Source organism: Delphinapterus leucas, chromosome 1 (assembly GCF_059928025.1).
Source record: "Delphinapterus leucas isolate spDelLeu-1000000601 "Yukka" chromosome 1, BTC_Dleu_Yukka2, whole genome shotgun sequence".
NCBI lineage: Eukaryota > Metazoa > Chordata > Mammalia > Artiodactyla > Monodontidae > Delphinapterus > Delphinapterus leucas.
Window position 1 is genome coordinate 83182497 of NC_143129.1, and position 23467 is coordinate 83205963.

The 23467-nt window shown below is 46.0% G+C and overlaps 1 protein-coding gene and 3 non-coding genes across 25 annotated transcripts in view; 1 reads left to right on the top strand and 3 right to left on the bottom strand.

Annotated features, from left to right (window-relative positions):
• Window positions 1–13439, bottom strand: part of LOC149750654 (uncharacterized) — a 30786-nt gene extending 17347 nt beyond the window's left edge. The window contains exons 1-6 of one of the 22 annotated variants that reach the window (XM_089916462.1): window positions 12933–13272; window positions 12243–12350; window positions 8544–8710; window positions 4237–4331; window positions 3549–3796; window positions 954–1251 (exon numbers count right to left, since the gene is read on the bottom strand). In XM_089916462.1, coding sequence (XP_089772588.1) covers window positions 3776–3796; window positions 4237–4331; window positions 8544–8710; window positions 12243–12350; window positions 12933–13147 — 606 coding nt within the window. In that variant the 5' untranslated portion in view covers window positions 13148–13272 and the 3' untranslated portion in view covers window positions 954–1251; window positions 3549–3775. Of the gene's footprint in view, window positions 1–953; window positions 1252–3548; window positions 5198–5353 lie in introns of those variants that run through there. The other 21 variants (XM_089916427.1, XM_089916469.1, XM_089916441.1 and 18 more) reach the window with 21 other exon arrangements.
• Window positions 5235–5308, bottom strand: TRNAN-GUU (transfer RNA asparagine (anticodon GUU)). Its single transcript has one exon. It is a non-coding gene; the product is annotated as a tRNA-Asn (tRNA).
• Window positions 7244–7315, top strand: TRNAQ-CUG (transfer RNA glutamine (anticodon CUG)). The gene has a single exon. It is a non-coding gene; the product is annotated as a tRNA-Gln (tRNA).
• LOC149750659 (U1 spliceosomal RNA) lies at window positions 12820–12983 on the bottom strand. The gene has a single exon (XR_016390928.1). It is a non-coding gene; the product is annotated as a U1 spliceosomal RNA (small nuclear RNA).
• Window positions 13440–23467: the final 10028 nt, after the last annotated feature.

A 23467-nucleotide genomic window follows, 5' to 3' on the forward strand; every position in this document is an offset into this window, starting at 1 on the left:
TGTACACCAACGTGAATAACTGATGGAGCAACCTGAATAACTAAGGTGTGGAAAATTACCAGACCACAAAAGGCTCCTCATGACTCTTCCCATGCAAGAGCTCAGAGGAATCACACACATACCCCTCCCAACCTCTCTGCCTGTTACTTTCACATAAATTGGATCACAGGCCATGCACTGGGGCTGGGGACCTGGAGGGGCATGGGTCTGACTTCTTTCACTCAACATTATGTCTATGAAATTTAACCCTATTTTTCACGTACTTCTTTGTCTCTGTGTGTATTCCTTGTAAGAATTTAACTCTACATACTCTTCTACTGTTGGACATTTCAGTTGTTTCCACTTGAGGATATTCTGAAAAGGTACGAACATTTCTTTGTGACTTTTGGTGGACATACACATTTTTCTAGGGCACCCCATTCCAGCAGAATAATGCCAGTGTTGACTTTAAAAATAGTACTTTTGGGGGCTTCCCTGGTTGCGCATTGGTTAAGAATCTGCCTGCCAAGGCAGGGGACACGGGGTCAAGCCCTGGTCTGGGATGATCCCACGTGTTGTGGTGCAACTAAGCCCGTGCACCCCAGCCACTGAGCCTACGCTCTAGAGCCCGTGAGCCACAGCTACTGAGCCCTCATGCCACAACTACTGGTGCCTGCGCGCTGAGATCCCATGCTCCTCAACAAAAGAAGCCACCACGATGAAGAGTAGGCCCCAATCACTGCAACTAGAGAAAGCCGTGGCCGAGCAACGGAGACCCAACGCGGCCAAAAACAAAGAAGCAAAATAAATGTAAAAACTTTATAAATATATAAAAGTTGGGATTTTTTTTGTTTTTTTCCAGCAAAAAGTTTTATTCAGGAATAGTGGAAGAATTGCAATTCAGGACAAGCAAGCTATAGCAAAAGCCATAGGCAAGTCCTACGAACAAAAGACAGGAAGGAATATTACTTAACAGAAAGAGGAGGAAGCTGAGGGAGGTTGTTTTGAAACCAAGCCCTTTGAAGAAAAGTGAAAGTTCAGGGTGATGATGGTTTCTCATTGCCAAGTTGCTGGTTTCCTGCAGGAGATGCAGCGTACATGTTTTTCTGTTGGGGCCTTAATCGATGATTCTTTCCTATTGATGCTTCTTCTGTCTGGGTCTGTAATTGACGATACTTCCTGTCTTTGAACTTGAGTGGTACCCCGTGAGAGCTCCCACTTCTGGTCTCCTGACTTCATTTTAGTGACGTTTCCCTTTATTAGTTTTCAAACCTGTCACAAGGAATTTTGAATTTTCTAGTTTAATCTATTTTAGTGCTTTAGGAGACTTACTACATCAAAGCAGTATCATTACAACCTGTGGCCCTAGCAACTTTCAAGTGTTCAGTAGCTACATGTGGCCTGTACCTATCATATTGGAGAGCACAGGTCAAAGGTGTGGCACAGCTAAAAGTACGATTTCTGGGCCACAGCATATAATTGTGTATGTATGACCCTCAGTTGATGCTGTCAAATATTTTTCCAACCTGTTGAACTTTTTTATACCCTTTTCAGAAATGAATAAGAATTTCCAGTGCTCTCCATTCTGTCAACATTTGGTTTTGTTTGTCCTTTTATGTTAAAAGTAAGCTTTATTGAGGTGTAATTTACATAGGAAAATCTGCCAACATTAGATTATTCTACATTCTTTTCAATGATATCATTTCTGTGCAAAGCTGGATTTTGGTGCTTGCTGTGATAAAAAGCAAGTGCCATGCAAAAAGTGAATGTGTAACGAGAAGCAAGGAGGCGCTTTGAGAAGGTTTCAGAAGCTGTGCAGTGTGCAGCATTAAGGTTATGATTCTGCCGTGTCAGAGCAGTGAAAACACAAGCCACTCTACTGAACTTTTGTCAAGCGAACACATAAGAATAGCCACAGCACCAGCCGCAAACCTACAAAATATAGAAATATATGTGAACCCAGAAAACAACAGCATTCCCCAATGAAAGCGCTGTTGTCAGCCAACCTATCAGGAAATCAGGGCAAACGGGAAGGACAAAGACACAGAGAATTTTCAGGCAACCAAAGATGATTCAGTAATCAAATCAATTTAATGTTAGTCAAAGATTTAAATTTAACTCTAGATGTTGAATTTGTAATTTAAGCTGACACATGATGGAACGTGAGAATGTTGGAATCATATATTCGTATATATGGAATCACATATTAGATGACACCTAAAAATATTTACCAGAAATTGTAAGCGGAATAATTGAGTCGTCTGGTTTCTAGAATTACAAGTATTCATTCCTCTTTAAAGATATTAGTATATTTAATGTACTTGACTGGTATATTTAATATACTTCAACACATAAATTTAAATGATTTTTTTAATGACATTGAAATCTTCCTGAATATGTTTCCTTATTTAACTGGTACAACCAGTATAAGAAATTTAAGAAGTCCACCTTAACTCAGATGTTCAAGCCAAAATAAAGCCAAGACTTACATACCAGAATATTATACCACCATTATTTTCTACATTTTAAGATAATCTGAAAAAATATATATAGTCACTTGTAGACCAAAATTATTAAACCAATCTAAGTTTTCTGAGTAACCTCGATAAAAACAAACCACATGACATAAACATTTTAAATGTCATTATATATAAAATGTATAAATTATTTAAATTGCCTAAAAGTATTAAGGGTCGTCTTTGTAATCAATTTCATTTCATTTCTCACTGTTCTTCCAAGTAATCAAGACCATTAATTTAATCTACAGCTAAATCTGTTATAGCTCCTTGTCACCAATTCAAAAAAATTTTTCCTCATATAAATACCACATTGAAAGCATAAGTAGTAATGCATTTCTCCCAGAAATTCTTAATTTTCTTATTTCATATTTACATAAGTGATTATTACTTTTCTGAAATTAATTGGGAAATTAATTTTTAATTAATTTAAACTTTTAGAGGCCAAATTTGTCTATTCTATCCCAAGGAATAGAAAGTATATTGTTTTGTTTCTGAGAAAATATATTTAAAGGGAAAAAAATTCATCAAACTAGTGCACATTATTTAAGGTGAAAGCAGAGGCAACGATATGTATTAACAGCAACTAACAGTGAGGGAAACAAAATGAAATAAGTGAGCCAAATTAGGTCATTGAAGGAAGCTCATTCATGAAAATCGGAGTACTTCTGTGATATGCTTTTGAGTTTCCAGGGTATGTATCTGTGCATGACGTCATTGCTCCTCATCCAACTGTATTAAGGACTGAACTGGCTTACAGTTCTGGAAGGTTTAAATCTTGACTTGTAGGGTTGCCACAAGTGCTCATGTTGCTGACTTGGTTGCTTGTTTGTAATGATGTGTCTTTCCTCTGTTTTCTGTAGTCTGATGTAAGCAATCCCTAAAGGACCTTTGTTTGAATTTTTTCAGTTATTTAGAAACTTGAGTATACCAGTGAAAAGAAAGCTGCGCATTCCATGCTAAAAATTCAATACTCTTCCTGTATTAATCCCCTTATTTCTGTGGAGCTCCTTATGAGGGAACCATTGCATATTAAGATCATCCTTATTGTACCTACTACACTTTTGCAGTTATTGACAAGGATTGCCTTGACCCTCGCGGTTTTTCCCAAATAGTGGAAAGACAAGAGGTGGACAGCTTCTCACTGCTGCGGTGTCACATAGCAGGAAATACCAGAATCCTCAGGACAAGCATCAGACACGAAAGACTCATGGTCCAGATTAGCTGTCATCTTCTACCTAACAGCGAATGGATCCCTGTCAACCACCAACCAACAGGGATTATCCCCAGAAGTTCACTTCCTAGAATTAAAACCAGAATTTCGCACTGAGAGGAGAAATTAGTGATGCACAAATGAGGCGGAGAGAGAGAAAATCCTTGTGCAGAAACCACACAGTATGAAAAAGCCAAAATGCTCAATTTCTGCACATGAGATTTAACAGAACAGAGGAAACATGAGCTACTAACTCTAAGGGTCCAGGTCTGAAGCAGGAACCTGTGGGGGGGCAGGATTCTGTTGGCTCCCACGATGTGTCTTAGATGGGCTAAGTTTTATAGTCACAGCCGAAAAACACAGAAACAAACGAACAAACAAAAACTGACAAGGAATAACATAGAAACACTTATTCCCATGCTAATTCCCCATTTTATAGGAGGAAGGACAGGCATTAGATTGTTTTCATCAAATTAAAAGTATAAGCAAAATTTATAAATAAAAGAGAAAAGGGGAGAAGGAAAAAACCTCTGGGATCAGCGACATTCTTCTCTTGGGATAAGTTGCTTGGCAGGACGTTATCAAAGAGGTCATTCTGGGCAGTCTTCTCTGGACCCTGTTGCCTAGGTCAGCAGAGAAAACAATTACAGTTATTGGAGGATTTAAAAATATTGAATGTTGAGCTTTCGAACATATGCAATAGAATATCTCTGTGTAATGCCCACAATGTCCCTCTGTTGTCCTTCCCCTTAGTTATGTCGGGAGGGCACTGCTCCCTTTATTAGTTAGACTATCATAGAGAGATGTATACAAAGATTGCTGTGTTGGCAAGTAAATGAAGAAAGGGACATTGAAAGACCGGAAAATAAAATGGAATATGCTTCAGCCCCACTTCTGTGGGAGGAAAACCTGAAGGATTTACCAACATTAGAAGCATAGAAACACTAAAGGTAGCACTTGCACTTCCAGTCCCCTACGCTATGGAAACACCCGCACGAGTGGTCAGAGGTGTGTGTACGATAATGATGGCTGCAGCATATTCGTCATCGTGAAACCATGAAACCAAGTAATACACAACCATGGAAGAAAGGCCTTTATCAGAAACAATGCAGAGGAGAGTTATGATGATGAGCTCACCGCTAACATCATTCATAGAACAACTACTAACGTTCACACATGAAAAGCTTAAGACACATAAAATATGACTTTCTTGTCCCAGTCTATAGACTTGGCCGAATAAAGACTCTATGCCACCAGACCGTGGCTTCCTGGATCTCTTTCAGGAGGTCGTGAGTTAGGCAAGTATGGAGTCCAGTAGAGACGATAGACAATAGAGCTGGGAAGTCCGGGTGGCCCAAGACTGGCAGCAGTGGTGAGGCGGACAGGACCCCGAACACAGTTCGGTAAACTTTGTGGGAGCAGATGTACTGGTAATAATCAGCATGGAAGGCCTGGAATGGTATTCAGCACCGAAAACCCTGGATGGGTTCTGGGGAAAAAAAAAAAAGAAAAGAAAACTCTCCCACCGTCCCTGGGTGGGCTCGAACCACCGACCTTTCGGTTAACAGCCGAACGCGCTAACCGATTGCGCCACAGAGACAACAGCGCGCGCCTTTTCTGGACTCTCTTTGCAGTAGACACTTACTAATTCCCAGCATGTGCCGCCTGTCCCGCAGGAGAAACGGTGCCAGTTCGAAAGCCTCGGAAAAACGGAAAGTTTAGAGCGATGAATGATGTTCTTTATCCTGTTTGAAACTGGTGCCTTAGGTGCCTTATCCGAAACTAAAAGGGCAGCAGAATGGCCCGACCCCGCCTTGCCCCTCACTCGCCTCAGATGCCAGCGCCCCCGGAGACACCCGGAGCCCGGGCCGGGACCCTCCGGGCCTGAACCGAATGGGGTCCAAGGATAGCTGAACTCCCGGTGGGCATCCATGACGGCTCTTCCTGTTTCCTCGCCGACACCCAATGAATGAGACTTTGCCCACCCTTCCGAGAGGCCTCCGGGGGCCGGTGTGGTGTTTTGGTTTCCTGTGTCCGTCACGCGATTTCCACAACGGCAGCAGTCGCCGTGATGGTCGCCCCTGCGTCCCCACGCCCAGAACAGGGTCTGGCACTCAGCAGGACGCTCCGGGTTTCCCGGCCATTCTGTGATCCCTCAACGTCCTTTCCACGGATTTCTTTTCTTCCTGTATCAGCCAGAGACCCCTTGTGGTCCTTGCACTCATAAACCTTGACTGACCTTGAAGTTCTCCTGGAGGAACGCTTCGTGTTGTTTGTTGCCGCTCAGCTTCTTGATTTTCCAGAAGGAAGTTTCATCTTCTCCTCAGCCCGGTGCTGTGAACTTCCTCCTGGTAACAAGGGCCTCCTTCCTCCTTGAGTCAACTCTCGTCCAGTCCCTGGGACGTCTCCCAGCAACACTGGGCATCTTACTGACTCTGTTTTTTGGCCGACAGCTCTTTTCTTTTAATGCGAATTTTTCTGTTCTGTGTATTGGATAAGGGGAGAAGTGGCTTTGGGAGAAAATGAAGAAGTAAAGGGGAAATGAAATAACGCAGATTATTATTTTGAGACATAGTGTGGATTTATACCTATTACACACGTAAATATTTAGTGTGGTGGTATTTTGTGTACATAAATACTGTATACACTGTCAGACAACTCGGATGCACATGCTCTATGAGCCAGCAATGAGTGCTCTTGGGTACCTGGGTATGTGTACACTTCTTTTAAGCCGTGCAACTTCTGGGTCATGATATATTAAGAAATTGGAATGAAACTGACTTGCCCAAGCTGTGAGGAAAGAGTCTGCGACTGCTGAAGTGTCATAGCGCTGCCTTGTGGCCTCCACAGCATGTCGTTGATTTTGAGTCACCCCAGGTGAGTATGGCCTGGTTTGCCTCAGTGTTTGGTGTAAACGTTAATTGTTACTTGCACGGTAAATCTAACAAATCTACAGTGGTTGTAAGAAAAACTTAGCCCCCCTTCATCAGAAGTGTATGAAGAAGAAAAGGAGAGGTCTCCTGCCTCCCATGCCCATCCCACTGCTGACACACTTTATATATTACACGTAGGAGGTGGTGGCAGCTTTGGAGTGTCATCGGTGCTGTGTAGCCAAGGGACCCAGGAAGTCCCAAGTCCTGCCCTGACAATCGTCTGCCCTCTCTGGGCAATGGGAAAAGTGTGAAGGCGAAGAAAAGTAACACTATTATCTGCAGAAATTTTACCTCAGGATGGGACACTCTGGCAAACTGAGGCAGAATGTGTGGTTTATGATGGAGACTTTCAGGGGCTCTTCCCTGGCCCGAAGCCCAAAGTGGATTTTACCTCATTTTCTGAGGTGCAAGTGAACTGAGAGAAGTCAATCAAAGGAGAGGAGCAGAGAGAAAGCAAGACGGAGGACCACCCACGCGGGTCAACCGTATTCAAGTCTTGTCGGGACCGTAGAAGAAATGCCCTGGGATTATCGCTGGGACGCGTGGAGGCTAAATAAGTACTTCCCCATCTCTGGCGGCATAGAGGGAGCACGTTTCAAGCAGGTTCCATGGTGTAATGGTGAGCACTCTGGACTCTGAATCCAGCGATCCGAGTTCAAATCTCGGTGGGACCTTTCTGTTTAGTTAGAAGAAGGATTTTTTACTCCTCAGATGGGACGCGCTTTCCCGCTCCCGCGTCCCGGAGAGGCGCGGTCCGCGCGGCCCACGCGGACGTGGAGGGCAGGTGAGGGGACGAGCCCGCGGCGTCCCCGCTGGACCCTGGCGACTCTGCCCGTCGCTGGCCACCGGAGGCCCCGGCCCCGCCGCCCAGGGGCGCAGCGACCGAGCCGGTGGCACCCCCTCGTCGGGTCACCCTGGGTCTCGGGGGCAAAAGGCAGAGGCTGCGCCCACTGAGTCCTGCCCCGCGAGGGGGGTTCGCACCGCACGTCTTGTAACTAACTGCGCGCTTGTCCCTGTGAGTAAAGGGTCGCGGTGCGGGGCTGTGACGTCGCTGAGCAGCCAGGGTGACAGCGTCTTAGCTTTCGGGTCGAGGGTTCCAGACCTGGATGGGAAGTACTGTATTGTATTCAGGTGCCCTATTTATTATTCCGAATATTAATGGATCCTATCCCAGTTTATACCCATTTTATTCAGAACTGCTCGCTCCTAAGTCTCCGTTGGACACGAAAAGCCGCTGTTAGGCTGAGATTTGAACCTTCACTCCAGGAAACCTCGTCCTTTCTTTCCAAGCTCAGCCAGAAAGGGGAGCCCCGGCCGCGGATTCCGGCGTCTGAGGAGACCCCCAAGTCCCTGACCCACGGCCGCCCGGCCCGGCTCCTCCGGGGCCGAAGGTGAGACGAGCCGGGGCCGCTCCGAGTCCGGGACCGGCGGGCGCCCCTTCGTCCTGCCGCGACTCTGCTCCACCGAGAAGACGCCCCAGGACGTGACCGGATGGAAACACTTTTGTCCTCTACTGCTCGGTAGAAACGTGTGGATGAGGCTTGTCATGGACTTGAATAGCTAATTAAAATGTTCTCTTCCAGGTGCTAAGGAGCATCTCTCTGAGTCTGAGATTTTGGAACTTTCAGAGGTTATGAAGGACCGAACGACACAGCTGTCTTTGGAGGACTTGACGAGAAAGGTGTGAGGCCGGCGAAAAGATCCGAGGAAGGGAAAGAGCAGGAAAGAGGAGAGAATGACACAGAAGGGAGAAAGGGGCTGGAAGGGAGAGGAGCTGGGCGGGCACTGCAGCGGGGGCAGTCGCTGGGTTTGGGCGACCACAGCTCCTCACTCTGGAGCGCTCCCACCCTTTACCGACCTGCCCGAGAACCCGGTTCCACCCCAAATCGCCAAGCTGCTTGCCTGGCATTTGTTCTTGCAAAGTTTCCTTTGCCGTTGGGTTTGGAGGGGTGAGGTGGGCTGTGTTGGTTTGCAAGCCACTGGAAGTCCTGGCGGCTGCCTTGGAGACGACTGGCGGGTAGGGAAACACACAAACTCCACTCTTCCCTTTGCAGGCCGGTCTGCAGGGCCTGGGGTGGGAAACTGGAAAATCAGAGTCTCAATATTTATTTAGAGATAAGGAGATAAATAGCCAAACAGTAGGTTATGTGAGTTGAAAGTGGTTATCCCTGGAAAAAAAGAAATGTGGGATGGGATCAGGGGACTACTGCTTCCCGTAACAAGTTTTGGGGCATATGTAACTTTGTACCACATGTGTGATATTTTTAAAGTTCATTGCTTGTATTTTGAATATAAATTTTTATGTAGTCATATGTATCACTCTTTTAAAATTCTGGGTCTTGTGTCATGTGTAGAAATGTTTTCTACTGTAAAATCATGATTTTTATTTTTTTTACATTGGGGCATTCTTGAAGCAAGGAATTGGACCATTATTCCCCTTTTGATGAGCTGATCACATGAGCTAATATACTTGCAGATCCTCCCAGCCCAGGAGGTTACTGCTGGTCAGAGACGATTGCTTTACTCTCTCTAGGAGGGTCCACAGCCACTCAAAAGTATCAGTAACTTAAATAAAATCCCACCGAGTCTTTATGCAGTGCTGTGCCCAAAACACAAGAGCTTACACTCAATGATTACATGTTAGTGCCGTGTGCCCAGGCATAGTCTACACGTTTTACATGGGTTTACTCATTTAATCCTTTCAACAGGCCTATATCATATCATCGTCCTCACTTCCCACATGAGAAAACTGAGGCGTGAAAAGGTTAAGTAACTTGTCTCATCGCTCAGTCAGTGAGCGGGATTTGAAAGCAGGAATTTGAACGGAAGCCCGCCTGGCTCCACAAGATATGCTCCCAATCAAAGAGGAACAAAAATGGTAAAGATGCTTGACAAGAAATTTAAGTCTGTATATTTCTTTTGAAAAAAACACCAAGGAGGAGTCACGTAACGGGCATAAAACTGTCCTAAATATCCTCATGACCCACCTGCCTCCCAAACATCCTTCTTATCCCAACAGCTGCTCCCCGCACATCTCCAACTTAAACACAGTTCCTGCCAGAACTAGGTTTTTCCTTCCCTTTATCTTTTCCTCTCACCTACGCCATACTTCTTCCATAGCTATTCTGTTCCTTCACTTCCAGGTCATTCATTTTCTTTAAATTTAAAAATGTTAAATATATATATAAAGAAGTAAATAAGCAGCCATCCATAGTCCCACCTCCTGGAATTAACTACTGGTAACATCTTTACGTATTTTTCTTCGATTCTATTTTTAAGTTACTCTAATTTTTGCAAAAATTATATATGCTTATTATGTAAAATTCAAATGATGCAGAAAATGCAAATATGTAAAATTTTGAAACATCTGAAATTCAAAAATAACTTCTGTTAAGGTAGGTAAATATTGATGGAGTCATTTTGGTATGTCTATATATATATTTGTTTTTATAAAATTGAGCTCTTATAGATTCTAGTTTTATTTTAAAGTATGCAATTTAATAGTGCATAAAGTTAATGGAAGAAAAAGATACAAAAATGAATAAATTGCTGAAATTTCAATCAAACTGTTTACCACAAGAGAGAGACTTTTCTAAAAGAACCCTCTAAGGCTAATAATAATAATGATAATAATTAAGACATTAAAATTTGGAATGATTCTTCTTATTACTTTTTAAAATCAAATTTCTTGAGTTGTAATTTGAAAATACTACAATGCATCCATTTCAAGTTTGATGACTTTTGACAGATGAATGTACCCACGTAAGCACTACCCTGTTCAAGAAGGGAGAACATTTCCAGTACTCCAAAATGTCCTCTGCCGTCGATCCCCCTACCACTTCCTGTCCCAGGAAATCAGTGATCTAGTTCCTGTCACTATGGATTAGTTTTGCCTGTTCTAGAAATTCACATAAATGGAACCACAGACTATGTACTCTTTTCATCACTCAGCATGATGTTCTCGGGAGTAATGCATATTGGGGCCCTGTATCAGGAATTTGTTTCATTTTATCAAAGAGTAGTTAGTATTCCTTTGAATGAATATATCACAATTATATCCGTTCACCTCGTGCTGGACATTTGCATTGATGAACAAAGCGGCCATAAACAAGTCCCGTTTGTGGGCATATGTTTCATAAATTCCATATAAAATCTTTTCTTCTTTAATACGAATTTATTTTGTGAGTGGATGTTACATTCGCAAATACAAAATGTATTCAAATGTTACAAAAACCTCAAGTACAAGCTTATCTTTGATTGTTTCCTATCAGGACATACTTAATATAAGCCACACACTATGCTAGGTGTGTTATTAGATTATCTCATTTAATCTACACAAGTTCACGAAGTACGTAATATTATTTTCATATGACGCTTGCAAAATCGGCCTAGCAAATCGGAGTTGGCCCAAGCTCAAACAGAAGGCACCAGGACTGAAAAGGAGCCCTCCCCCGGAGCCCCCCCACCCCGCCCCGCGAGGTTGGGCTCCTAACCCCAGAGGCAACCCAATGTCTTCGTAATAACCTCGCTATGTCTGATAGGCCTGGAAACCAATATCCAAGCAGTTCCTAGTCACGGTATTTATTGTTCGGCTTCTTTTGGTCAGAAACTCCTCGATCAGGGATCCAGAGCATAATACCGTGGACAACCTTGAGACTAAGGAAATCTGTTAAAAACTCTAAAAACCCGTTCTCTCATCAGTAGGGCATTGAAAGTTAACTTTCGTCTTGGTTCAGCTATTTTATATTTGAGCAGGGAAAACGCCCGCTGCTGGGGAGAAGAGCACTTTTGTTCTTTACTTTCACTTCCAATGATCTACATACTCGACCTGGGTCCTGTGCTTTTTAGCTAGTTTTCTTTGGACCTAGTTTTCTTTAGACCTACCCTTAAGTATCACTCCTTCCCCATCTCCATCTCCATCTCCACTCGCCCATCTTCACTCCCCCTCTCCCTGCCAGCACCCCCACGAGTCGCAGAGGCTTCCGGAGCTGAGCGGATCTAGGAGTGCCGTCCCCGAGGTAGCCACGAGGGGGCGACAGTCTTTTCGTCCATGGTCCTACCTTGACTGACTGGCCCAGCAGTTTCTGTTTGCCAGGACTTCGTGGATCAGCAGTGACGGTGAAGCAAGGGAATACCAGATCCTGGGAAAGGAGTTTGTGAAAAGCCCACAACTGCCAACGCTGGGCCTGGGGTTTTCTCCTAAACTGTAGCTCAATAGGGAAAAAACTAAAACTACTCCTTACTAAATGAAAATATGTTATGTACAACTCCTGCGGCTACTTAACGAAAACGGATGTGAAGGTAATTTCTTAACTTGCCAGGCCAGTGAAGCAGGTCTCGTGCAAACTGGAGACTGAACGAGAACTGCTGTTTTTTGTCTAGGCAAGTAAGTAGTGAGAGAAGGGCTGAAAAGAAAGGCTAAACGAAGGAAAAGGAACAGGACTGAGAAATACGAAGAGACTGCTTGAGATGGAAAAAAGGAATGAGTATGCGAGTTACCTACCGAAATCCCCAGCCATGATTACAAACAGAAGCAACTGACCACTTCACAATATTAGTTCAGAATTACAAAGCACGGAACCGGTAAGTAAACGCATCTACCTGTTCGGTGGCTTTTCACCACACAAACCAGTAAAACACCAGTTACGCGGCATCCGGTTATTTTCTTCGGGTCCGTTGGCGTAGCGAACGCTGACGTCCCAGGGAGACCTAGAGTTTAACCACACTTGCGTTTTACATCGTTTACACACGGAAAACGTTCCGCGCACCGCGAACCAAACACTGCGAACCACAACCGTGGTTTCCTACAGCAGCCCGAATTTTCGCTGCTCAGCGATGTGGAAACAATACCTCAACATACAGGCGAGTCAAGCGGGCGCCGCCATTTTTAGCGCCCTAAAGAACGTATTCCAGCGATGACAGCCGAAACCCCCACGCACGCACAACGAGTCTTCAGTAACTCAACCGCCGGCACTTTGCATAACGTACTGCTAACACAGTTATAGACACGAGCGCTGTCTCCAGCCGGGTCAAACTCACGTTTCAACACTTAAACACCGCGACTGACCACACAAGCGGGTACACTACAGAGCCGCCCGTCGCTGGAAGTACAAAAACACGGAATCTTCACACGACGCGCACACAATTATACGAGCCTGATTTTACACCTCATAAACATCAGGGGAAAGCGCGAACGCAGTCCCCCACTATCACAAATTTTGCAGTCGAGTTTCCCACACTTGGGGAAATCGCAGGAGTCAGCAAACCCGAAGTGCAATGGGTAAGCCTCACCCTGGGAAAACCACCTTCCTGATCATGGTATTTCCTCTGCCAGGTAAGTATGAACTCCGTTTACTCGGCCCTGACACACCCTCAGACGCCTTATACTGTACACACACGGTCACTTTCCTCCCCGCAGCCCCGAGCCTTCCTGCCCCTTCCAGATAGCTGATCCATGCACTTGCAACCAACAGCCCTCGATTCGCTCCCATACCACGGGAGATCATGTGTCTTTCACCACCAGATCACGAACCAGCAGACCCTGCGCTGAGATATCTACATACGACACGCCCCATCCGTCAAGCCAACGGGAATTACCGCTCCCATCCAGCCCACGCCCCGCCCTACTCCGCGCCTCCCTCCTCCCACGCCGTCCAGACGAGCCTACCAGAGGGCGGGCGCCCTCTGGGGGAAGTGACGTCGACCGCTCGCTCTTTTCCTCCCACCCGCCCCCACCCGTTGGGGCCGTGCGCGCGTGGCTGGCTGCTTAATCTCTGTCCTGCCGAGCACCTGTCTGGCGGCCTGCTGAAGCCTGAGCACCTTTGGGGAACTGTAACGGCTTTCAATGCGCAGAATAGAGAACATTTAGGAGTCCAGGGGAAAGCGGTTCCTTTCAAATCCAGTTGTCTTTGTGATGTACTATTGTGCGTATTCTAGTAAAACGCATTAACCATTATGACTGGCGGTGAACTCTATTCCATTCTTGAAAGTTCAATTTCGTTCATCGGAAATTTCATTCATTTTATTCCCCGTCTTCAGGTGTTGTTTTGACTCTGTCCTTGAACAGATTTTAACACCTATCTGCTACCCTCTGAATTCGGAGTCAAATACCTTCTTTAGCACATGTCCATTTGTTATCAGTACGCAAGTCATGATTTTACCTTTGTCTGTAAATTATTTTTATTAATTATTAATTTTTTTTTTTGCGGTACGCGGGCCTCTCACTGTTGTGGCCTCTCCCGTTGCGGAGCACAGGCTCCGGACGCGCAGGCTCAGCGGCCATGGCTCACGGGCCCAGCCGCTCCGCGGCATGTGGGATCTTCCCGGACTGGGGCTCGAACCCGTATCCCCTGCATCAGCAGGCGGACTCCCAACCACTGAGCCACCAGGGAAGCCCTGTAAATTATTTTTTAACACTTCTCCTGCATATGTTCCGTGCGTTATGAGTTGCACATTTGGGGAAGTTTTCTCTTTCACATTACATTTGTGCTGAAAATTCTCTGCCCTTCCACATTCCCTCTATACCTTTCTCCCCTGATCTGTGTGCCTGAGGCTGACCCCCACAACCAGCATTTCCTGCTCTTTCCTGCCCTCGGGATCCAGGTGGGTACAGCCAAAGGAAGGAGATCAGAAAGGAGAGGAGAGAGATGTGAAAGAAAAAGTTTGCCTGCCTGATCAGCAAACAAAGGATGCTGGGCCATCAAGCCTCAGCCACTACCCCCTGACAGTGAGTCCTGAGGGAACTCAGGAGGGAGACAGACCGGCTGCTTGCCGTTAAGCCGTCAGCCAATGCAGCCACCCCCAACGGTGCACCCTGAGGGGGCTCAGGATGGGAAAGAACCGGATACTGGACCCAGGTAGCTGTGGTGCATAGCAAAGGACTGATTTCAGTGAGCCCAGACTTGCATCTTCCCATACGTAGAAAAGTACTAAATTCATTAACTTGAGATGTCTGGTTTTCTTTAATTAATAGTAATCTTTTGATGTTCCCACAACCTGGTTATTGTTGCAAAACTCCTATATATCCTGCTTGTCCCTCACCTCTTTGGAGCAGTCCCTCAGAGCTGTCTGAGAGGCTGCCTCCGAGGCTTGGAGTCCTCAGAAAGTCCGCTGAATAAAACATAACTCTCAACGTTTAGGTTGTGCTTTTCTTTTTTTTTTTTTTTTTTTTCAGTTGACAGAAGTCAGAGTATTTTTAAAGTCTCCATCAACTTCCCTGCCAAGCCTCAGTTTGGAGTCACTACAAAGACGACAGTCCTGTGCAGTGATCCTCCCCAACATTACACTGGGTCTCGTAACTACTCCTTTGTCTTCCTATTGCTATGGACTGAACTGTATCCCCCTAAATTCATATATTGAGGCCCTAACCCTCAATGTGACAGTATTGGAGATAGATCACGAGGGTGGGGTTCTCAGGATGGGATAGTGCTGGGAGGGGGGGTTAAAGAGGGGGATTTTCCCCTTTTATCCCTCTTGAGTTCTTTAGGCTAGATTAATAATAAAACTGACACAAGGCAGGTTAACAGTAGAAAAATAAACAAATTTTAATTCATGTACTGGGAGATCTTGAGGCAGGAGATAAATGGCCCCCTGGCTGTGTAACCGAGCAGGACCCCGTGGGGCCTTTGTGGGGGGAGGACAGGCCTTTCCCCATATTCTCTGCTTTTAGCTCCTCTCTGAAATACCTAAATAATAGTGTTTGATGCACATTTCCTGAGTTGTTTTGCATATGTGGAAAACCCCACCTCTCCAACAAATGGAAGATGTTAACTACTTGACAACCATGAGCACATAGCCCCAGGCCTCCTGGAGCCTAAGGACTGATAATGTTAACCCCTGTGACACCGCCCTGCTACCTCACCATCAGCCAATCAGAGAATTGTGCACAAGCTGATCACACAACCTGCAACACCCCCTCCTTCACCTGGCTTTTAAAACTGCTTTGCTGAAACCCTTTGGGGAGCTCAGGGCTTTTTAGGGCATGAGCCACCTCATCTCCTTGCATGGCCTTGCAATAAACCTTTCTCTGCTCCAAACTCCGATGTTTCAGTTTGTGTCGGGTACACAAACTTGCATCAGCAGCTGAGCAGCAGGAGTCTCTCTGCTGTGGACAGATGTTCCAAAATACAGACAAAGGCAGGGGCAGAGCGGAGCTGAGTCCTGCCCAGGTAAAAGATAAAGACACACGTATTTCTCATTCTTGAGGTCAAGGAGACCTTCCCGACTACACATGTGCAGAAAGGCTCCTCGGGGGGCCAAAAAGGGAGGGGGGGCGCCACCCCATAATAAGTGGTGTCAACCTTCCCGCAGGCCTCTGCGCTGGAATCCACCTTGGCTAAGGGATGTGCGCGCACACAGGGGAGGACCCCGAGTTATACCAAATACGGACTCAGAGCCAAGCAAAGCAGGATGATTGGCCAGAGGAAACCTGGAAGAAATGCCCCATATAAATGATTTCAACTACCACGAAGGTGCTTCTCTCTGAGCCCGCTCCTGTGTGTCTATTCACACGTGCTCTTTTTTTTCCTCCTAATAAAACACTTCACTTGTTTCTGTACTTTCTGTATCTTTGTTGAAATTCATTTCTACAAAGCAGACAAGCTAAAGCCTTGTCACTAGCCACTGGCCCTCGTAGTCTAGTGCTTAGGATTCAGTGCTCTCACTGTCAAAGCCTGGCTTCAACCTCTGGTCCGGACACTGAGATCCTGCTTGAAGCCACTGCCAGCGAAGGCCACACGAGATCAATTTCATAGAAATGGAACCTAAGAAGTTGCCAAAGCAGGTAGCTTTTGTATTTTTTAGAGAGAAAAACTATAAGTTTGTGAGTAATTGACAGGACAAAGGAACTTAGGTTTTGGGCACTCAACTAGTAAACAATCTAAGTGGAGTTTGGGCTTGGGATAGTAAATTAAAGAAGTAGCATTGTTTGTTTATATAAGCTTCTCAGCTTGAATTCCCTATCTCTGATAATAAGAGTGTCTGTCCTTCTACCACCAGTTGCAGGGAGTGCACCTTTTAAGAATCTTTTTTTTTTAAATTAATTTTATTTATTTTTGGCTGCATTGGGTGTTTGTTGCGGTGAGCGGGGTCTACTCTTCATTGTGGTGCACGGGGTTCTCATTGTGGTGGCTTCTGTTGTTACGGATCACAGGGTCTAGGCTCGCAGGCTTCAGTAGTTGCAGAACCCGGGCTCAGTAGTTGCGGCACGCGGGCCCTAGGGTGCGCGGGTTTCGGTAGTTGTGGCACACGGGCTCAGTTGCTCCACAGCATGTGGGCTCTTCCGGGACCAGGGCTTGAACCTGTGTCCCCTGCAGGTGGATTCCCAACCACTGTGCCACCAGGGAAGTCCCTCCCCACCCATCTTGAATAGCGAGGAATAATGGTTAATTGCCTGCTGAAACTGTTGTCGAATTTTCTCAATGTTTGTTTCTACCTGGAAAGGGGTGTTGACATATGTGCAACAAGAAGTATTGGCAATTGCACATACCTCTCCTTGTTCTGTCAATAGATAATCAAGGGTCAATCGGTTGTCAAATACCATCTTGGCCAGGGAACCTAGACTTGTTTTGGGTTTTGGACTGTTGCTATAAGATGTAAAATCTCAGCCCCATATCTTACAGGGGAATTTTTTGCATTTAAAAGTCCTCTTTCTTTCCAGATAGCTGCATGGGCAGGTAAAGCAAGGAAGGCATATTTTGAGTCTGTGCATGTATTTATAATTTTTCCTTCCCCTAAGGTTAAGGCTCAAGTTTGGGCTATTAGCTCAGCACTCTGGACTGACATGTTAGGTGGCAAAGGTTTTGTTTCTATAACACTATGAGTGCTCACAATAGCATACCCTGTCCTACTGATTCCATCTTTAACAAAACTACTGCCATCAGTAAACCATTCTTCCTCAGGGTTGTCTACGGCCTGGTCTGTTAGATCAGTGCTACAGGCATAAACCTGGTCAATGGTTTCAAGACAGGAATGTGTTAGTTCTGGGCTTTCAGCGGGCACCAGTGTAGCCGGGTTGAGGGCATGGCAAGTTTTGAGGGTTAGCTCTGAGGAGTCAAGGAGGCTGCCTACTTAGAAAGGCAGCCTCCAGTTAGCCAGTGGTGGCCTTTAATCTCCAGAATCCCTTGTACTTGATGGCGGTCTGGACTTCCAGTGGCTGTCCAAAGGTAAGCTTGTTAGTTTCTTCCACTAATAAAGCAGTGGCAGCTACCACCCAGAGGCAGCCAGGCCAACCTTGGGCCACGGAATCTAGTTGCTTGGAAAATAGCCTGTAGGCTGAGCAGCTTCTCCTAGCTTTTGCACAAGGACCCCCAGAGCTGCCCCCTGTTTTTCAGCTACGTACAAGACAAATGTTTTTTTTTTTAAATTGGGGAGACCCAGGAGCTCTGGTGAGGGCCTGTTTGATATTATTAAAAGCCTTTTCTTTTTCCCCAGTCCAAAGTAATGGTTCTGTACCTGGGCCTTTAGTGACTTCATATAGAGGCTTAGCCATTAGTCTGAATCCTGAAATCCAAATTCTGCAAAATCCTGCCATGCCCAAGAAAGTACGAAGATGTTTTTATGTCTTGGGGGCACTTAAGCCTAATATAGCTTGTTTTCTATCTGGAGATAACTGTCTACTTCCAGGGTTTATAATATATCCCAGATATTTAATTTGTTGCTTTGAGATTCGTGCTTTTTTCTGGGAGATCCTGTAGCCCCGGGACCCAAGGAAATTAAGGACTTCATTAGTATTCTGATCTGAGGCTTCCGTGGTGGGACTACATATTAATATGTCATCTACATACTGTAGAGTGGCCCCTTCTTTCAGATGTATTTCCCTTAGTTCTTTTCCTAGGGCCTGGGTGAACAAGTGTGGGCTGTCCCAAAAGCCCTGAGGCAATACTGTGCAGGTAGATTGCTGCATTTGGCCCGAGTGGGGGTTAGTCCACTTGAAGGCAAAAAGATACTGAGATGAGAGATGAACTGGGATGCAAAAGAAGGCATCCTGAGCTCAAGCCCAGTAAACCATTTGGCATCTCCAGGAACCTGGACTAATATATTATAAGGATTGGCCACAAAGGGGTGTAGAGGGACCATTGCATCATTTACTGCTCTAAGGTCTTGTACCATTCGATATTCCCCATTTGGCTTAATAATTGGCAGAATAGGGGTATTGCATGGAGACTGACAGGGCAGTAAGAGGTCATGTTTTAAGAATTTATCTATGAGGGGTTGCAAACCTTTTTTTGCTTCCAACTTTATGGGGTACTTACTGTCTCTTGTTAGGATAAGCGACTTCTGGCTTAAGGCTAATTTTTACAGGTTGGATGTTTATAGCCTTCCCAGGGATTCCCTTGTCCCAAACTGCAGGGTTTACTGCGTGTCGAATATAGCTGGGAATAGGCCGTTGTTCTTCCAGCTGATTTGTCTTAGTCAGAGACAAGAAAAGGGGCTGCTAGGGGCCTCCTAACCGTAATATGGCTCCAAGGGAGCCCAGAAGGTCTCTCCCCAGTAGTGGGGTAGGACACTCAGGCACAACTAAAAAGCCATGAGAGATCAAACGCTGTTCAAACTGGCAAGTGAGACCCAGTGAAGAAATGGGTGCAAGGCTTTCTGTCAACACCAGTCATGGTACAGCTTTTGGAGGAAAGAGGCTCAGTGTGAGAGATCAGGACAGAGTAAGTGGTTCCTGTATCAATTAAAAAAAACTGATTTTCTTACCTGCCACGTCAAGGACCACCTGGGGCTCCTCAATGGAGATAGACATCTTGCTGGGGGGAGCTGCCAGAATCCCTGGGCCACCTCAGTCGTCCGGCATGGCCATCTCGGGAGCAGGAGCCCCACTTCCCCTTCGGAACTGGGGACAATCCCACTTCCAATGACCTGTTTGTTTGCAGACTGGGCACGGACCGGGGGGTTCTTTTTGCCACTTTTGGGCCCAGGGGCCAGTTGACTTACATTTGAAGCACTCCCCCTTGCTAGTTTTACCTCCAGGTGGATGGTTAAACTTCCTTGGCCCCCCTGGGTTGTCCTGAGGTTGCGAGGCATGGCTCACAGCTATGGCCATCAGTTTAGCTTGAGCCCTGGCCTGCCTGTTTTCACATCAGTTTCTCTCTTCTTTCTCAGCTTGATCTCGACTATTAAAGACCCCAAAGGCCACCCCTAGGAGTTGGGGAATCGGGATTTGTGGGCCTAATTGTAATTTTTGGAGTTTCCACCTAATGCCTGGGGCAGACTGGCTGATAAGATGTTGTCCCAGCAGGGGTTGACCCTCAGGAGTGGATGGATTAGCGTTAGTAAACTTTCTAAAAGCCTCCACAAGCCATCCCTGAAAGAAGGCTGGATTTTCTTTTTCTTCTTGGGTCATTCCTTTAACCTTTTCAGAGTTAACTGGCTTTTTTTTTTTTTTTTTTTTGCGGTATGCGGGCCTCTCACTGTTATGGCCTCTCCCGTTGCGGAGCACAGGCTCCGGATACGCAGGCTCAGCGGCCACGGCTCACGGGCCCAGCCGCTCCGCGGCATGTGGGATCTTCCCGGAACCGGGGCACGAACCCGTGTCCCCTGCCTCGGCAGGCGGACTCTCAACAACTGCGCTACCAGGGAAGCCCTTAACTGGCTTTTTGATACACTTTCTCATCCCTTCTAATACACACTGTATCATGGGTTTCCTGGCTTCTGTTCCCTCCCGGGAATTATAACTCCAACAAGGCTTCTGATTTGGGACTGTGTCTCCACCCATAACAAAATGTTCAGGCTGGTCCCTGGCAAGCTGGTCAGTGTGCCCCTGTGCTGCTGCCCAATTCTGTTTTTCCTCACGGACACAGAAAGTTGATAGGACTGTTTGGACATCCTTCCAAGTTAAATCGAAGGCCACAGTTAGGGCCTGAAACCCTTCAACAAACTTACTAGGGTGTTCATAAAATCGGCCCGTTCTCTGTTTGCATTGGGCTAAATCGGTTAAAGAGAAGGGCACATGTACTCCGATTGTCCCTTTGCCATTTGCCACTTCCCTAAGAGGGCATCCTTTTCCCGATCCTGGGTGATAGGAAGTTCCACTATGAGTTACTCCGGAGTGACTAGTCTCTCCCTCCTGGGGTAACAGCGGGTATAAAGGGACATAGGAAGGTGGAGTTTGGGATTGGTCAGAGGATCTGGAGAAGTAGGTGCCTCCGGAGAAGCAGGGGAAACTTGGCTCCCTGCGCCCCACCCCCACCCCAGAGAGCTGGGGAAGCTTAGAAGGGGATCATCTAAAATGTCAGGAGTGCTTTCTGATTCCCCAGGCTTTTGATTACAGGAGCCACATAGAGCAGGCTTTTGGCAAAGGACCATGAAGGCTTGGATATATGGAATCTCAGTCCATTTTCCCATCTTGCGACAGTAAAGATCCAATTGCAAGATGGTATTGTAATTTAGAGACCAATTTTCAGGCCATTTAACTCCATCCCCACCCCCACCCCCAACTTATATAAAGTCCAGGCCGTGTTATGGTAGAGTTTACGTTTTTTCCTTTTCAGCCCATCTATTTAAAAAATTTTCCAGTTTTTAAGGATACATTCCAGAGGTATTTTTTCTGGCTTAGAAGAGGACCCTCCCATGCTGAGTAACCTGCAACTGAGAGCACTCCTAGAAATGAAGTCTGGCATCCCAGAGACATTTTACCAGGAAGCTTCTGTTGAAAGCGGGTCGGAGTGTCCTCTGAATACACTTCTTACCTAATGGGATTTTGAGCGTCGTCTACTCTCCCATCAATTCCTAACCAGAAGTCTCAGGTCGACCCAGTCCCTTGCGCGAGGGGTCCCCGATAGGGGACGTTTGAACCAGTGCCAGTGCATTGCCAGGACTCTCCTTGAGGAGGATCTGTTGTCTATAAAGCTTATGTCCTATAACAAGTTTCCCTATGTTGGGGTGTATTCCTTGAGATTGAGCATTTATAAAGCCTAGGATGTGGGCTGCTTGGAAGTGGCGAGCCCAATAGGTAGTCTGTAAAGGTATGGGCTGCCAAAGCCTGGAGTGAAGAGGATCCTAGAGGTGCAAAAAGGAACTCCTACAGGAATTGGAGTTGGGTGCAATGGAAAATGTCACGGAGGAGTCAGGACCCGAAGGCCTAGAGGTGGGAGTATTCCCACAGGGGATTTTTTGGACATAGAGTAAGGTGAGAGACTAGACAGCAAAAGAACCCAAAACCCTGCAATAAGATTGGGGAGAGCCTGATGATTCCAGCTGCACAGGCAACAGCAAGTTTGGACAATGTTTCCCATGTAATTTAACATATCAAATGAACCCAGTATGTTTAGGATCTCTCTTTGGGATGTTCCAGGTGCCCTTTGAAGCACCCCAAAGTTAGCTGGAGGTCAAAAGAACTTTAGTTAGAATTTGATACTTGGGAAGTCTGTCAAAAATCTCAAAAAGTTTTAAAACACCTGGTCAGATAGAATCAATCGTAGGTTGCTATGACACAATTATTTCTTGACCTAAGGTGAGAAAAAAGATTTCAAAAATAAATACAGATCTGGGACTTCCCTGGTGGTCCAGTGGTAAATAATCCTCCTTCCAATGCAGGGGATGTGGGTTTGATGACTGGTAGGGGATCCCACATGCCATGGGGCAACTAAGCCTGCACACGACAACTACCGAGCTCGTGCACCTCAGTGAAAGAGCTCATGTGCCACAAACTACAGAGCCCACGCGTTCTGGAGCCTGCGCACCACAATTACAGAGCCCATACGCCACAACTACGGAGCCCAGCGCTGCAACTATTGAAGCCCGCAAACAGAGAGCCCTTGCCACCATAATCAGAAGTCCGCGCACTGCAATGAAGAGTAGCCCACGCTGTCCACAGATAGAGAAAGCCCGCATACAACAACAAAGACCCAACGCAGCCAAAAATAAATAAAATTTTTTTAAAAAAGAAAGGCTATTAAATAGTCTCTCCAAATTTTGGTAACTTGAAACTAACTTATATGATAGTGATAGGGACAGAGTAAATGGACAAAGTAGGTAATTAAATAGTTAATCCCACCAGGGGTTTGTAGGTAAAGAAAAAAGTATGGGAGACCCCCAAAAGTTAATGATCACTCAAGAAAGAGGGTTTGCTCAACCACAAAACCAAGCAGGCCTGCTTAGCAACAAAACCATGCAACAGAGCATGAGATATGCCCCAAAACAATAAAATAATCCTGGCATGAGAGCCACATCCTGCCCAGTGAGCTAAATTAATGACCCCCAGGCCATGCTCTCTGCATGAAAAACAATAATATATGGAAAAGTGACATTTCAAAATGAAAGACTCTCTTTTTACTGAGACCTAAAATAATTAACAAATGAACATGTGTTAAAGAAGGTATTTGACTCCGAATTCAGAGGGTAGCAGATAGGTGTTAAAATCTGTTCAAGGACAGAGTCAAAACAACACCTGAAGACGGGGAATAAAATGAATGAAATTTCCGATGAACGAAATTGAACTTTCAAGAATGGAATAGAGTTCACCGCCAGTCATAATGGTTAATGCGTTTTACTAGAATACGCACAATAGTACATCACAAAGACAACTGGATTTGAAAGGAACCGCTTTCCCCTGGACTCCTAAATGTTCTCTATTCTGCGCATTGAAAGCCGTTACAGTTCCCCAAAGGTGCTCAGGCTTCAGCAGGCCGCCAGACAGGTGCTCGGCAGGACAGAGATTAAGCAGCCAGCCACGCGCGCACGGCCCCAACGGGTGGGGGCGGGTGGGAGGAAAAGAGCGAGCGGTCGACGTCACTTCCCCCAGAGGGCGCCCGCCCTCTGGTAGGCTCGTCTGGACGGCGTGGGAGGAGGGAGGCGCGGAGTAGGGCGGGGCGTGGGCTGGATGG